At 41.5% G+C, this 17168-nt stretch overlaps 1 protein-coding gene across 3 annotated transcripts; it reads right to left on the bottom strand.

Annotated features, from left to right (window-relative positions):
• Window positions 1-949: 949 nt before the first annotated feature.
• ZC3HC1 (zinc finger C3HC-type containing 1) lies at window positions 950-16825 on the bottom strand (the record flags this gene model as incomplete). 3 transcript variants are annotated; one of them, XM_084230184.1, is made up of 10 exons in its annotated part: window positions 16554-16825; window positions 14399-14510; window positions 12726-12876; window positions 11818-11901; window positions 7330-7457; window positions 5892-6046; window positions 4295-4406; window positions 3733-3945; window positions 3092-3298; window positions 950-1018 (listed from the first exon to the last, which is right to left on the bottom strand). In XM_084230184.1, exons 1-10 carry the CDS (start codon window positions 16697-16699, stop codon window positions 950-952), a joined length of 1377 nt encoding a protein of 458 aa, XP_084086310.1. In that variant the 5' UTR covers window positions 16700-16825. The 3 variants fall into 3 exon arrangements, with proteins under 3 accessions (XP_084086310.1, XP_084086309.1, XP_084086311.1); XM_084230183.1 differs by having other exon boundaries at window positions 4295-4535; XM_084230185.1 differs by lacking the exon at window positions 3733-3945 and having other exon boundaries at window positions 4295-4535.
• Window positions 16826-17168: the final 343 nt, after the last annotated feature.

Genomic DNA, 17168 nt, shown 5'->3' on the forward strand with positions numbered 1-17168 from the left:
AGACACTCTATGGGGGGTAGGGCACGGGGAGGGGAGGGATTGGGGTCAAAATAAGGGGGTTGCAATTGTATGGGGAATATAAAAATAAAATTTATTAAAAAAATACTTCAGTATAAAAGAAATGAGTTAAAAAATAAATACAATTATTAAACTATGACATTTCAGAAAAACAACTATTTTGTAGCCTTCATGGGCACAGTTACTTTATTAGTGAGAAGCTGTATTTACATGTGGCAGGCCAGGGTCAACTTTCTCCAGCTAGGAGACTCATGTCCAGTCACTGGTGAAACAGCCTTGGGGATCCTGAGCCGTGGAGTTGTGCATTAGCAGGCAGGTGGAGAGAGTCACTTCTGCAGTGCCTTCCTCCCCTTGTTAAGTCTCTTGTTCTTTATCATCAAAGAGAAGAGAAAATGACCTGGTTACCCTTCATTATAACATGGGGAGATCACCTGGTGACATAATGAAATTCTCACAAGGAAAATTAGGCTTTGTAGCCAAACTGAAAACTAAAAATTTGATTTTGTTGACTGCTCCACTGGTTTTCTTAGGCTCTGCTTCCTTTACATCAGTCTAGTAGGCAAGGAAGAAAACAGTTGTCCAGCAGTAAGACTCTTAATAAGCGTTTTATTAACATACACTATATTATTTCTGGGATATAAGGGCCCTCAAAACGACGCCCACACACATGATTCCGTAAGTGCACAAGTCCTCCGTCCTGTTTCACGGCCCTACATCCTTTAACACAATCAGGCTTGCTGCAGCTTGCCTGTCCACACCCCATGTGGAAATGGTTCCCCCAGGCAGATGTAGACACTGACAGTGGCACTCATAACAAGGACAGGGACTAAGCCAGAATGGAGAAAAACAGCATTTGCTGAACAAGTGGGATTCAGACTTTATATTCCAAAGTCACTCATTCTGTTTGTCTCCAGGGGAGGATGGAATATCTTCAGGATGAACACAGAGATTCCCACTGTCGGAATATTCGGAAGACTTTCCTTGATTTCTCAGACAGACTCTATGGGTAGAAAAGATCATTATCAGGTATTAAATTCTCTCATAGACAAAGGATTGATTTGGTGTGTAAATTTTTCCCACAATGATCTGCGTATGTCTAGAGATCGAGTACAATTACACCTTAAGCCAGACTATACACCAAGAGGCCAGGCTCCAATTTACGGCTCACGTTCTCCCTCCAGGTATCCTTCTTAATCTCTGCATGTAGGGGGGGACATTGCTAACTCACCTCAGTGAAGCAAACATTTTACAGTTCCTCATCTGTGATGCCAAATTATCCTAGTTCATTATTTTTTGTGAACCAGAATTCATATTCATGTGACGCCTTGCTGGGTTTAATAGCGCCATGCAAGGTCAAGGAATAAAACAAAATTAAATGACCCTTAGCAGTTTAAGCTATGACCTTGGCCTCCTCAGCTGATGTTTTAGCTAGCAGAGCTAATAATAGGAGGAATTTCACTGCCACTTGATCGTGTCCATGAAGTGATGTGAGATCCTGAGAAATGGTGTTACAAGGAGAACGAAGCAATTCACTAAAAGATAAAAGGTTGCAGTGAGTCAGAACACTTGGTTCTCTTTGCCTTTGAGAAACACAGTAAAGGGCACAGGGGGCTCAGTGAGACACAGACAACATCTAACAAGATAATCCATGAAGTCAACTTTAGTGTCAGACATAGGGGATATTTTCACTGTTTTCTTATCCTTTCTGAGGATGAGTGCCTCAGTGAAGCAAAGTGCTAGGAGGGTAAAGTTTGTGCTCTTCCTAATGAGGAATACTAGAAAGATGGACAGAGGGAAATTTAGTTAATATAATGACAAAGTTGGAAGAAGTTGAAGTTGAAAAAATCCAACCAACTTTTCCTAACATTAAGATCCTTTACCATAGTCTCAATAGGCTTTGTATTTCCCAGTCTGAGTAGCCGTGGGAGGGTGAAAAGACCAGCTACCAAAAAGGATCTTGAAAATCCTGAAACCCAGGGTCAGTGATGAGGCCAACTTTTCCCACTACAAAGAAACCAACCAACCAAACAAACAAAACCCTTGTAGGGTTTCATGTTAGTAGGACGATGAGAGAGAGGAGTCACTAAATACTGCAGCACACTATTTCATGACTATGTCTCTAGAATATATGTACAAAGGTAAATGTAATCTCTCCAATTTGAGAAGTGAGTAGAACTTTTGTCTGCCGATAGTTTTACATGTTTTTAAAGGCTTTTTATTGGAAAATATAGATTTTTTTGGTAAAAAATCTGAACAACCTTTGCATATTTACTAAGGGTACATATTATTCTTGAGCTTTTAATGTCAGTATGGTTCCCTCCGATGGAATCCTGTAACTCCACAAAACCATGAATCTGGGAATGCTTCTTAAAAATATCTATTGGCAAGAATTATTTTACTTTGTCCATGAAGGGTGCAGAAATTATTAAATTTATAAGGCAGGTTATAAGGTAAATTTGGGAATGAGCCAGTATAGGAAAAAGAACCCAGTTCTCAAGATTCTGTAATGTCCACCCTATCACTTCCACCCTTTCCACAGAACAGACACTTGTTTTACCACGAAGGTCTGCATTTATACACATTTATAATCAGTAGCAGTCATTTCTGCGGTGAAGAGCTGAGGTTCAGCACACAAGTCCAGGGCATGGAGCAGAGCAAAGCAATGTACCCAGAGAGGAATGAAGTGGTCACTGGAGCACTGTGCTCCAGACAGCTGAGTTAACTGGCCAGCTTCCAAATGCAAGTGACAGCAACTGATGGGAAAAGCAGCTGTTCTGCAACATGAGGCCAAGCAGCTGTCTACTCGTCTATTTCTATGTTTGTATTTCTTTTCTGCCTTGAGTCATTTTAGTTGGAAAGACAAGGAATATATCAGAACTTGATGGGATGCCATACGCTGAACTGCAGAAGGATGGAACCAGTTCCATGCCTGTTCTCTAGGAAGAAAGCAGACTGCTGTCTACCTTGATGTGTGGAAGGTTACTGCAGGGAGGGGGCTAATTATAGACCAGTCTATGCTCCTCACCCCATGAACAGCAAGTGCTGCACACACACGGGGAACAGCTTATCTCACCAAGGAGTTGGTTTCAGCTGGCTGGTTAGACTGTTTGTGTGCCAAGAGGATGCTCAGCACTGCCTTCCAGCCTGGCTCTGCCGGGGTGCTGGCATCTACCTCTGTGCCTCCATTCTCCCTGGTTTCCTTGCCAACTGTGATGTTCACCCAAGGGCACCAGTCTCTATGCTGAGAGGTAGGATCAAAGAAACTTCGGGAAGATGTGTCCTGAGGGAAGAAGAGAAAAATGTGAAGGGCAGATGTGAGGTAACTTCAGGGAGGTGCTGCTCCTTGTGGTCAGGTCCAGAATCTTGTAACAGTTTTGCTTTAAACCCTATGTTCCCTCACATTTTAAAATTTTCACTTTCTTCCTGTTAAATCTTATCAAGTCTATCCCCCACCTCATCGCTGTCCTGTATGCCTGTTTAGTATCATTCTGAAGAAACTGTTTAGTATACTGTTTAGTATCATTCTGAAGAAACAAATGGTAAATCTCCTAAACTTTTCCTATTCTGGTTGCCCAACTGTCCCATCTTTAAACTTTTCCACAAGGCTGACTTATCGCACAGAACCAGGGGAGGCCAGGGACCAGCGTGGCTGTCCATAAACCATGGCACAGGCTGTTTGTGCTCTGTGGTTTCTGCACATGCAGGTGGACTCACCGAGCTGCTGGAAGAGCAGAGGCGAGCTCGCTTGGCCCTCCGGAGAGGGCTAGATGGCACTTCCATGCCAGCAGTGTCTCCTGTCCCCATGCTTCGGGTCACTGGGCGGCTTCTAGTGGTGGGGCTAGCGGCCTCGGGGTCAGGACGCTCAACAGGACTGGAAGAGTCCCAGCTCCGCGTTCGGGAGACAATGGGACCCGGGCTCCTCTCAGCCTGAAGGAAAGGTGAGATGACGGAGGTGCAGTGTGGTATTAATGTCTGTGGTCAGGAGAAACATTTCGAGAAGTAAAAGCTAATCACTTTATAGTTCAACTGTAAGAATTTAGTTTCTGAACTGTCTACATACCTAAAGGCTTCAAGACATATTAAATTTCTATAGAAAATAATGAATTTTACTTCTCTACTGCAACTGGTGAGTAAAAGCACGGGTGTTTGCTGATCACTGTGGTAGGAAGTGAAGCCTACCCACTTATGTTAATTTCCAACTTTTCTGTGAACAACACTTTTGGCAAGAATGCTGCCTCAAAAAAGTCCCCCTCGCACAAGCCAATGAAACGCATACCTGCTCTGAGCCTGGGGGAAACGTGGCATCCTGGCTCCGAGTCATCATTCGCCGAGGAGACTCGGGCACCAGTGGGAGACGCTCTGGCCGCCCCTCAGGGCCAACGGGCGAGCTGGTCAGGCCAAAAGAGGCATCCAGGTCGGTCATGGATGACTCGATCTGCTGGAAGCCCCAGAGCCCCACCTTCCTCATACACTGTGAACATGCTATCAGGGAGAGCTGCAGAGGCTCCAGGAAGGAACTAGGTAGGAAGATAAAAGAATGTGAGTCTTCTCAAAGGGTAATTATTTCCAAGGGACTAAATGTAGCGATCTTAGCGTATACTTTTTATGTCATCACACAAATCTCTGGAATAACAATCCTTTGGACTTGGGAACAACAATCCTGAGAGGTCAGGACCCCAATTTCATCATTTCTTACATATTTCCCATAGAAAGATCTAGGGGTCTTGGTGTGCTCTCCACGGCAAGACTATTTTAAAGATACGCTTAATAAGTTTCTCTTGTTCCTCTTAAAAACTTTTACCTTTTAACTGAAAAATATCCCTTTTTTATTTTATTATTTGTTTATTTTATTATTTTTTTAAAAAGATTTATTTTTATTTATATAAGAACCGGGGTATAGGCCAGATGTGCGGGAGGGTGAGAGGATTCACCACAGACAGAGCGGGGAACAGAACAGGCAGACTGACAAAATACACTGCTGAGGGGAGCAGCGGGTGAGACAGGAGAGGTCTGCTTGCCATGTGGGTTGCTCTGAGGCTGGCGGGGATCGAATCAGCACTGCAGAGGCTGTGGACAGCTTCACAGTGTTGTGCTCAACCGCCTGCGCCACTAGGGAGGCCCAAAATATTCCTTTTTTTTTTTTTAAAAAAATATTTATTTATGCATACAAGAGCTGGGGTGTAGGCCAGAGGCGCGGGGGGTGGGGGTGGAGTGAGAGGATTCACCAGAGACAGAGTGGGGAGTAGAACGAACAGGAGGACTGACTGAAATACACTGCTGAGGGGAGCAGCAGGTAAGACAGGAAAGGTCTGCTGTGCCATGTAGGTCAGATCCCTGGCTGGGGATGGAATTCATGCTACAGTGGCTGCCAACAGCGTCATGGTGCTGAGACTTAACCCCTTGCACCACTGGGAGGCCCTAAAAAATATTTCTTTATCTACCAAAGAAAGCATTTTTAAAGTAAATCAAGATGGGTTGAGTCTTCTCTCTCAGGGGAAGCTTATGTCAAATTGAGCAGCTGGACTGGAAACACCAACACCCGGCCTGGAGGACTCCAGCTGGGGTTCCCTTTAGTAGTTTTTATCGATAAAACCGATCTTTCTTCCTTTCTAAGAACAGAAAGGAGCTTCACTAGTTATAGGGATACAAATTCCCACTTGGGAAGTGACAGAAAAAGAAACAAAATTCAACTGTGTTCTAGAATTCCTGAGTTCTAATTCTATGTTTGTTACTGATTCTTAATGTTGCTTCCACCCCCTCAGTTTCTCTGTCTGTTTTTTGAACAGGAAACAGCATGTGATATATTAGTGACTGATGTATATGGGTGTGAAATGTTGTCACAGTTCATGTCCCCTAACAAATTACTGGCTCACCTACACGCCCAGCCACACAGTGAGAGAATACAGGCAGTGATGTGGACTTGGATGTCTGAGCCTAATTTGGTTGCAGTTTTTTTCTCATCAGTTCGGTGATCAAGCTCATCTTCAAGCAGGTGTAGAAGAAGACTGATCCTGTCTTCTGTCAAGCACTGCAAAGGAACCAAAATAAAATGCTTAAAGCTTCAACCACCACAAAAAGAAAAGTAATGATAATGGTGTAACAGGGACGATACAAGGCAAAATTCCTGAGGGAAATGACAAACATGAAACATTCTCCCTGTTAGAGAAGACTGACTTCCAGGATAGCACTAACCTACCACACAGCTTTCTGAATTGCCCTTGATGTGCTGATAGAGCAAAGTAGCTGTTTTCTAGAACTACCAAATCTTTTCTTAGAACTAACTTGTTTTCAATTACCAACTGCGGATTTTCCCAAGAACCTGTAAACTTCAAACCCAAGTAAGGGAAACATTCCTGTTTATATATTAGACTCACAATGAACTTATTTTTTGAAAGAACAACAAAGTTTGCCACAATCTTTATTTTTGTTCTAATAAAAAATTATGACAGGTTAAAAAAATATACCTTGGCTATAGAGAGGGTGGAATTTATAAAGGGCATCAAAGGTTAATATCTTGGTCCTAAAAGGTCTAGCAGCTTCTTAAACTGAAGCAGCAAAATAGCAGCTTCTATTTCCTATAGTAAAGCTGGTCTTCACAGAGTACCCAGACGATGGTGAAATGGGACAGTAACTATTTAGTTTCAAAGTACAAATGGGGGCCTCCATGGTGGCTTAGGGGTTAAGTCTCAGTGCTATCACGCTACAGCCTGAGTTTCGTCCCCTGCTGGGGAGCTGACCCACACGGCATAGCAGAACTCCCCTGTGTTGCCCATTGCCCCCCTCAGCAGTGTATTTCAGTAGCTTCGCCTGTTTGCTCTCCACTCTGTCTCTGGTGAACCCATTTACCCCCTGCACCTCTGGCCTATGCCCCAGTTCTATTAACAAATAAATAAATCTTTAAAAAAAAAAACAAAAATAAGGGCCTCCCCGGTGGCGCAGCGGATTGAGCGCAGCGGGTTGAGCGCAGCGCTGTGAAGCTGTCTACAGCATCTGCAGTGGGGGTTCGATTCCTGGCTGGCCAGGAAGATTCCCACATGGGGCGGCAGACCTCTTCAGTCTCGCCTGCTGCTCCCCTCAGCAGCGTATTTCAATCCTTCTGCCTTTTCTGCTCCCCACTCTGTCTCTGGTGGATGGAACCCATTTACTTAAACCCTCAATAGTTGCCTTTTTGATAGAGCCTGAAAACAGCCCATTGAGAGATAAATAGTTCTTTTCATACCAATCTGCCTCCTCTTGTCATTAAAGAGTCGCTTCATGTACAAATGCTGGGGGCAAATGAAGGCCACTGTAGGCTAGCCAAGAAAGACTCACCATGGTTTTCAAGTCCTCGGGCCTCAGGGAAGGAAGCTGGAGATCCAAATGACAAAGGCTTTGAAAACGATCTAGGAATTCACTAACAAGCACAGTAGGCTCATCCAATGGCAACATTCCAAATCGATCTGTGGAAAGAGTAAAGGGCAAGATAATATTGGCACAAATTGTAAAAAACAAACAAAAAAAAGTGAATGATACAGGAAATGTAACTTTGATGATATTAACTTGGTGATATTAAGAAATACTCATTCTTTTTTTTTTTTTTTTTTGGATGGGATTACGAAAATACTTTGGTGATGATGTTTCAAAAGCAATGTCTTAGGAAAGGTTTCTCAGAAGCTGTTGGGTCTAAGCTGAATCTCAAAGTCTCATAGTAGTGAATGAAAGCAAAGGCCCAAAAGCTGGCACATCTTGGGAATTTTAAATAGTTTCACAGGGATGGAATAGAGTGCCTGTGGGGACAGTACTAGGAAATAAGGTTAAAGTGTAGATAAAGTCCAGACCAGGATTTTATTAATGTATGTGATTTTTATTTTTAACATTTATTTTATGCATACAAGAGCTGGGGTGTAGGCCAGAGGTGTGTGTGGGGGGTGGGGTGGGGTGGTGAGAGGATTCACCAGAAACAGAATGGAGAGCAGAACAGGCAGATCTACCAAAATACACCGCTGAGGGGAGCAGTGGGCGAGACAGGAGAGGTCTGCTGAACCATGCAGGTAGCTCCTGGCCAGGGATTGAACTCGTGCTTAAGTGGTTGCTGTGATAGCTTCATAGAGCTGAGACTTAACCCCTTGCACCACCAGGGAGGCCTAATATAAGTGATTTTTAAAAGAAAACTATTGAAAGAAATCACCGAGTGATCATGTGCATGGAAAATAGGGGGAGGGAGGTCAGTACCATGTACTAAGATGAAAATAGAAGAAGCAAATTCTAAAAATAAGATGAAGAGGGCCTCCCCAGTGGCGCAGCAGTTGAGCGCTGGGTTGCGAAGCTGCCTGCCTCAGCAGCGCCGGTTCGATCCCCGGGCACTGGGCGAGGGTCCCACATGGCACACAGACCTCTCCTGTCGCCCGCTGCTCCCCTCAGCAGTGTACTTCAGTCCTTCTGCCTGTTCTTCTCCCCGCTCTGGCTCTGGTGAATTCTCTCACCCTCCCACGCTTCTAACTATACCCAGTGCTTGTATAAATAAATAAATCTTTAAAAAAAAAAATAAGATGAAGAATTCAGTTTTGTATATGCTGAGTTCCAGGCACCTGCTATATATGAAATGGAGATGTTTAGAAGGCAGTTGAAATTATCTGTCAAACTCGAAAGAGAGTTGCGGACAGGAGTTAGGAATCTGCAAGTACATGGCAGCTGAAATTATGATTGGGATCAAGAAAGCAGGGTGTACTGCAATCCCCACAAGGATGGAGACAACCATCAATGAAATCTCAAATTTTAAGAAAAGTAGGGAACAATATTATCTGGCATTAAATTGTTAGGAAAATGAATATAAGCTGTCATGTCATATAGACGTCTAGCAGCAATGACTTCATGGGCGTGCAAGTATGTGAAGACATCAAATTGTACACTTAGGTAAGTGCTGCCTAATTCATGGCTATTATGCCTCAAAGAAGCTATTAAAAAAATTCCTTTTCCAGCTTTGTTATTAAAAGGGGCCCCAAAGCAGTAGCAGAAGTACTGCTATCACAAATTGCATAACAGCAACCATATTTTGATTTCTAATATTATTAAAGGGATCAGGTTCTTTGGAAAATTACTGATTAGAGCAGGGAAAATAAATCAAGTTAGATCCATAATATCCTGTTGTTGCTAGAAAATAAAAATGCTTTTAAGAATGCCAGAAATTAGAATAGCAAGCTTAATGGAGACCATTACTTGAGCAGTGAATAGCTGAGATGCAGGTAAGAGAATAAACAGTGTAATTAATTAAAATTACATGCTTCTGAAAGGTCATGAGTTCTTACTGATATGCAAAAGTACCAAAGAATACAAAAACAATTCTTAAAATTAATTTGAATAAGTAGAACAGATCTATTTCTAAGCATTTTGTTTCTTCTCTTAAGTGCATGCCTACTGTTTTAATTTGATAACTTCATTGGTGGGAATGTCAGAGTAAGGACCACTGACCAATAATCTGCAACTCTATACAAGCAGTGAGAACATTAGCAAAAATTGACAAAATCTCTTGAAACTCTGGAAATTAGTCAAAGGTTTACAATAATCTGGGAAGCACTTATTCGAGAAAAATGGCTGACTCTTAGCAAGTACAGTGAGCTGTGTGGCATTTTAACTTGTCCTATTTCCATCAGTCTTTTCCCAGCTCAGCAACACGGGAGCTTTGAAAAGCAACAACCCCACCATAATGATGAAAATCAGCAGTTTAGCAGTCACTGGAGCAATTGCAGAGGGCTGGAGTTCTTCCAAAGCCCTGTCCCAGTGACTGTCATTATTTGATCAGTCTGGCAGTTGCCTGGAAAATCCCACTGGTCCAGTGTCACTAGCTTTTTCCTAAGGGAGTTTTCAAAAATAACTAGCAGCAACTTTTGAACATTGTTGTTGCCTTGAAGCAGCAATAACAATTGAGGAAAACAATAAGCTAGCCAAAAACCTCAAAATGAAAAGCTGGGCAATGAGACGTCCATCAGGGGTTTGAAAAGCTCATACATTCTTAGAATCTAGGTTGCACAGGATGTATACATGGCCAGGAAAGACCTGAAGAGGCCTTAAGTTCTCACCTTTGGCTGACTTTGAGATGCTGTACAAGCAGGAAGTGAAGGCTCAAGCAGAGTTAGAAACTGCCTACTACAGCACTGAAAGAGTACCCAGCATGCACATGCAGCACCTGGGTAAAGGCTGAGGGAATTATCAGGTCCAGGTAGTAAGAGACAAAAATGTCACAAGAATGTGACAGAACCAAACCAAGCAGTGGTACTAAGTGAAAGATCATATTTGCGATAACTTGGGAGGTAGGATGGACAGGACTGGGTAGTAATGATAGAAAAGGTAACTAAGGTGACCCAGGTTTCTGGTTAGGATAATCGGAGGGGGAGGGAGGTCAGTACCATGTACTAAGATGAAAACAGAAGAAGCAAATTCTAAAAATAAGATGAAGAATTCAGTTTTGTGTATGCTGTTCCAGGCACCCGCTATATATGAAGTGGAGATGTTTAGAAGGCAGTTGAAATTATCTGTCAAACTCAAAAGAGAGTTGCAGACAGGAGTTAGGGATCTGCAAGTAGGTGGCAGCTGAAATTATGATTGGGATCAAGAAAGCAGGGTATACAGCAGTAAGAATTGGGATTCACCAACAGATCTCTGTGCAGACCCTAAATACCTGGAATGAGTGCACTGGACAGAGATGGAGTCACATCCTCATAGCACTGAGTTCTCTTGTCCTATACGTTAAATTGTTAGGCCAACAGCAGGCAATCCTTGTTTCTACAGACATCTTCACTTCAAAATCTCTATTTCTTTCTTTTTTTTTAAAAAGATTTATTTATTCATGCACATAAGAACTGGGGTATAAGCCGGAGGTATGGGGGGGAGAGGGGGAGAGGATTCACCAGAGAGACTGGGGAGCAGAACAGGCAGATCTACTGAATACACTGCTGAGGGGAACAGCAGGCAAGACAGGAGAGGTCTGCTGCGCCATGTGGGTCAGCTTCTTGGTCGGGAACGAACTCATGCTGTAGTGGCTGGCAATAGCTTGACAGTGCTAAGACTTAACCCGTTGTGCCACCAGGGAGGCCTGTAAAATACTTTTTTAAAATCCTACTTGATATTATACTTTGGGCTCCCATGTTCTGAAAGAAAACACATATCCATTGGTTTGTGTACATATCAGTGGTCCTGATTAAAGATAGAGGGCATGTCCTGCCATGGGTCTTAAACAGGGAGGAATGGTGCTCGCACCTCACCTCTGCTGTAGGGCCGACTTTGGCTGTGATGATATCCTTACTTCAAGACTGTTATTATATTGTGTCATCTTACCGTAATAAATTATAGATTGCAATCATTCTCATTTGGGGTCCTATGAGTCTTAATTGGTAACTGGACCCTGTTTAACTGACACCATTAGTGCCATATGTACACCTTCTAAAGAAAGGCTGGTTAGAATATGGGGCTGCTTGTCAAGATGGGAAAAGCAGAGAATCTGAAACTGGATTGAACCATAGTTACAGTTCCTCACTAGTTGGTTATGGCACCTCTGATTCAGTTTCTTCATCTCAAAAAATTAGGGTTGATAATATCTACTTCCCAGAGTCCCTCTGAGGAATAGATGGGGGTAATGTATGTATGGCTACACCACTGGCTTGTCAAAAGCATTAAAAAAGTTAAGTAATAATAAATGAATGAATTTAAGTTCCTGAAAGGAAAAAAAGGAAACTTCAAAGTTTAGATTTTCGCCAAGATGCAGATAATATTAGAACTACGATGACAAAGAATAGACAGCAAACGGGAATTCTTGAAAATAAATACCTGGGGAGGGGCTGTCTGGCCAGAAACAGAACTTCTCATGGGCAGTACACAAGGCTTTCTTCAGCTCAGCACATCGGTCCTTATCTGAAACCCACATGGACAGCAATGCCTTAAAAAACATATAGATCCAAAATCCAATGGCCAACAGTCTTTAACAATATAGATACAACTGCAAATAAAGATAACTAAGAGAATTTGAAAGAATATGAAAATATTATCTGCATCATCTTAATATTTTCCACAAAACAAGTTCTAAGTAAAGACCCTAAGATCAATATCAAAGAGAGATCAGGTATTTTATTTGGCAGGTTGTTTCAAAGCATGCACCTTTACAGAAGTGCTGTGTCTCTGCCTAAGCATAAATTCTGGAACAATAAACACTCTGCTGTTAGTTTCCCAGAATATACAAAGGTGAGTTCAAGTTCATTCTAATGTAGTTTATTTTTTTAAAAATGGCAATGACTGAAATTAATAATTAGGATGAAGATAATCATCATCCAAATCCATCTTGTTATATTTAGTGATAAACATTCTTTTTTTTTTTTAAATATTTACTTATTTATGCATACAAGAACTAGGGTATAGGCCAGAGGTGTGGGGGGTGAGAGGATTCACCAGAGACAGAGAGTGGAGCAGAACAGGCAGATTGACTGAAATACACTGCTGAGAGGAGCAGCGGAAGAGTCACGAGAGGTCCGCTGCACCATGTGGGCTACTCCATAGTTGAGGATCGAACTCATGCTGCAGTAGCTGCAGACAGCTTCATAGGTTGCGTCTTAATGGCTTATGCCACCAGGGATGCCTAGTGATAAACATTCTTGATCAAACCAGTGACTGATCTTTTCAGAAAACCTAGTACAGGGCATTTTTGAATATGGAGGAAAATGTCATTTGTACTTTATACTTACATCTGTCAAAATCAAAAGCTGGTTGGAAGCTAGCACAGAGAAAAGCTTGACAACTGGAGCACTTGAGCATATCACACTCAACTGTGACCCAGCCATATCTTGCACAGACGAGTGGAGACAGCTCAAGGGGCTTACCAGCCCATTTCAAAGAGTATTCATGTTAAGAAAAACAACATAGCAAGTATACTGAAACAAATAACTCATAAATAACACCTAAACTCACTATGTACATACAAATAACCAGATTAATAAAGGGAAAATGCAGTAAAAAAAGTGTTTGAAACTATTTTTAAAGCGCAGGTACGTACTTCACAAGATGAAGGTCACTGGAGTAATAACTAGAGGGCAAGAAGTTATGAATATTTTCTCGAAGAAGCCTTATGTATTTTATATATTTAAAGTGTTTATTATTGGTTGTGGGGTAGAATATAGAAGCCATCTGCTTTCATTTAATATGAAAAACTAGGGATTTAAAAACACTAGAAAAGCATGGGGCTATGCCGAAGCAACAATGGCAAAGGTCAAACAAGCAGAAATAATTTCCACCACTCATCTATATATGCTCTCCTCTTGAACCCTTCTATTTTTATCTTCTAAGAATAAGGCAAGAGAAATTAATAATATTCATTATTCTCCTATCCGAAATTTGATCATACCACCCAGAATACATCCGATCTCGTCTAAAACATTTAATGAGCTTTACTACCTAACACTTCACTTTTGTATTTTTTCTATATATTTTTTGTATTTCGACTTTTATGTTACCAGACACAGGAAAAAAAAAAAAAAAGGTAAAACATGAGAAAGGATGCAAAAAAGTTTTTATAAGGGACATGGGAATTTGAAAATATTCCAGTATTAGCAAAAAGACTAAAGGTTAGAAGACAGAATTTAGTTATAAATGTTAAAGGAAATGAGATTATACAGAACCAAAGTAGTAGTATCACTTAACAGGCTTAAATTAATTGAATTTATTGAAGACCTCAACCCAACAGCCATGAAGAAATGCATCCTGCCAACTACCACAGGAGTGAACTTGGAAGTGGATCCTTTCCTAGGAGAGCCTGGAGATGACTACAGGCCCAGAAGACACCTTGACTGAGGTCTGGGCCTGGATTCCTGATCCACAGAAACTGTTAAGTAAGTGTTTGCTGTTTTAAGCCACTAAGTTTTAGGGTATTTTGTTTAGGGTAATTACTATAATAAGCAACTATTATACAGAGGAAAATCTAGCAAGAGACAGGAAATGTAATATAGTCTCAGAAAACATTAGGTTTGGGTTGAGCTTTAGGCTATAAAATCTTGGCTCTGCCATTTGCTATAAGGTTGACCTTGGGCAAGTCACATCACCTATCTGGAACTGTATCCTCTTTTGTAAAATGAACACAATAATAATAATAATTAATACCCATTTCACAGGTTTAAGGTAAAGATCAAATATGCTAATATATGTGAATACATACTATATACAAATATTAGTTATGATTCCTTCTCTCAGGTTCTTAGATTTTTCTTCTGTAAAAAGAAATGGTTAAATAAACTCAAATGTCATAGGAAATTTCTTACCAAGTTTAATTCTTAAATTAAAAACATCAAAGTAATATAATAACCAAGAGGAATCAGAATTTCTGGAGCAGGCAGTAGTGCAACTCACATCAACTACAAAAGGATATAGAAAATGTTTCCACTCTGCTAAAGAAGGCTTCTTTCTTTGTAGATTCCAAAGAAGGTTGTTCTGCTTGGGGTGATCCATTAACTGACTGGAATGTGGCAGATGTGTCCTTCCTAAAATAAAGTGGCAAAACTGTTGATAATCTTTTCATGATATCGCTCTGCCTAAGTATTTTCTATGTAGCTTCTCTGTATATCGTCTCATCCAAGGCACCGCAGTGAACTTTAATTCATCTCAGTCATTTCAGTCAGGTCATGTGTCTGCTCAAGAGACATGGTAGAGCTAAGCATGCGGATTCATTTTTATTTTATTAACTTTTTTTTTAAAGATTGATTTATTTATGCATACAAGAACTGGTGTACAGGCCAGAGGTGCAGGGGGTGAGAGGATTCACCAGAGACAGAGTGGGGAACAGAACAGGCAGACTGACTGAAATACACCGCTGAGGGGAACAGCGGGTGAGGCAGAAGAGGTCTGCTGTGCCATGTGGGTTGCTCCCTGGCCGGCCGGGGATTGAACTCATGCTGCAGAGGTTGTGAACAGCTTCACAGTGCTGTGCCTAGGGAGGCCCTATTTTATTAACTTTTAGTGTTATCTATTGATTGTTATGATAAATGAAGAGTTAACCCTCTTATACTACCTCAATTGGTTTCCTTTTTCTTCCTAAATTAGTTAGTCATTATTTCCCCACTGGTTACCACCACAATTTCAAGTGACACTTTCAAGTTTCTATATATTCTTCCATTAACCATAGGCAGTGCCACTTGACTATTATGTCTTCCAAGGTCTATTACATTCAGCCTTCTTTCCACCTTTTATCCTTCCTGCTACCTTCAGGGTTTATCCAGATCTCTTTGCTTGCAAATAATCAAGCTTGTTAGCACTAACATTTTATACTGTAATTATTGTCTATGGGTTGACTATAGAACATCAACTTCATTTTCTACCTTCACAGTGTTCCACTAATATTATGCTAGCAAAATATTCTAGCTCACTCATTATTCTCCAACATTATTTTGCATAACTTTAGTAAACACAAAATAAGACTTAAGGTTCCTATGTATTATACAATTTGAACCCCTTTAAAATTCAACTTTTTTAACAGCAGAAAAACCAAGTTTGATTTTTAATAGGTATGGCCAATTTATCCACCTACACCATCTCTTCATACTCCTTCCCCAAATGAACCAATTAGAAAATTCAAATCAAAGTAAAGAGCTTTAGGAGACTTTATGAAAACATTCAAAGAGGGAAAAACCCCAGCAAAAGAATTATTTCATTTTCAGTGAAAAGCATTCAACAGTGCCTGGGGAAGGGAAGTGGGAGTGATTGCTGATGAGTGATTTTAATAAAAAATAGGATTACACTAAGTTAATAGAAATAACGTTATCTTTCTCAGAAAATCACAGAGAGCCTCGCAAAGATGTGGTTCTTGGGAAGACACAGAGGAACCATAAACTTGGATGGGGGAAAAAAATGATGTTCATTTTACTAACCACTAACTGAAATTTATCATTTCCTTCAGTTATGAATGAAGGTAATTTAAAAAACCACAACAAAAAACCAAGAACTCACAGTAGAATCACCAGTACCTGTGAATCTGTCACCAATGGAAACCACAGATATTTTGTCTCCACATTTTGATTGCTGCCCATGTTCTGATACAACGTGTATGCCCACCACTACCTCAAAATTATGGTAAAGAGACTCACTACTAGATATTATTTAACTCTTTAAAAAGGCAGCATATTATTGCACCATTTTCTTTTACTATCTTGATAACTGCATTCCAACATAATCAGTTTCCTTTATAACCCTTTATAATATCCTTTTTAATTCATTTTATGCATTTAAAGATTCTGAGGAGTGAATAAGCTTTCCGGGCTGCCAAAGATGTCTAAGCCTCAAAAAGGTTAGGAAGCCCAATTAAGAAGCCAGGAGCGCACGCTCAGTGGTTTTCTCTTTCCCTTTTTCCCCTGGTGATGCGGCCTCCACTATTACATCCCCAGGAGATTAAAACCACCTGTGAGTGGTAACCCCAGCTTCTTTCAAGCCCCCGGGAAGACGCCATCCCCACCGCCCCAGTGGCCGACTTAAGGGAATGTCCCCAGGCCTGAATTCCCAGGGTCGGACCCAGAATGGACTCGCAAACTCACGCTTCTGCTCCTCCCTCTTCCGGGGCAATCCCCTCATCTATTAACTGCCGAATTTTCTGGGGAGTCCCTTCTGGGGAGCGAACAACCGCACCCCAATTCTTTTCAACAACCCCGGCAAACGGTAGACCCTCACTGGGCGCCGCCATCTTGGTCCGTTGCCGAGTTGCTTCCCCGCGGGTTTGACGGGTCGGGAATTTCCGTTCTGGGCGGTTAAGATCGTCCTCTAGATATTGCCTTCCGAGCTCTTTGCCAGGCGACCCCAGAGCCGGCTTGCGGGGTCCACCTGCTCTTGGCCATCTTAGAACGAAATAAACCCCAGTCAAAGAACGAGGCAAGACACACTGGAGGGCTGTGGTGTTTAGGATAACGCCTAGATGAGTCGTTTCTTTAATGTATGAGTGTATTGGGGTTGGTAAACGGTTTTCAGCGTGTTGTCTTTCCGTCTTCAGCAGTGATGAGGGACCCACCTTAGGTTTTTGTTTTTTTGTTTTTTGGTTTTTTTTTTAAAGATTTATTTATTTATTTATACAAGCACTGGGTACAGTCAGAAGCGCGGGAGGGTGAGAGAGAATTCACTAGAGCCAGAGCAAGGAGCACAACAGGCAGAAGGACCGA

The sequence above is a fragment of the Talpa europaea genome (assembly GCF_964194135.1).
Source record: "Talpa europaea genome assembly, chromosome: 3".
Lineage (NCBI taxonomy): Eukaryota > Metazoa > Chordata > Mammalia > Eulipotyphla > Talpidae > Talpa > Talpa europaea.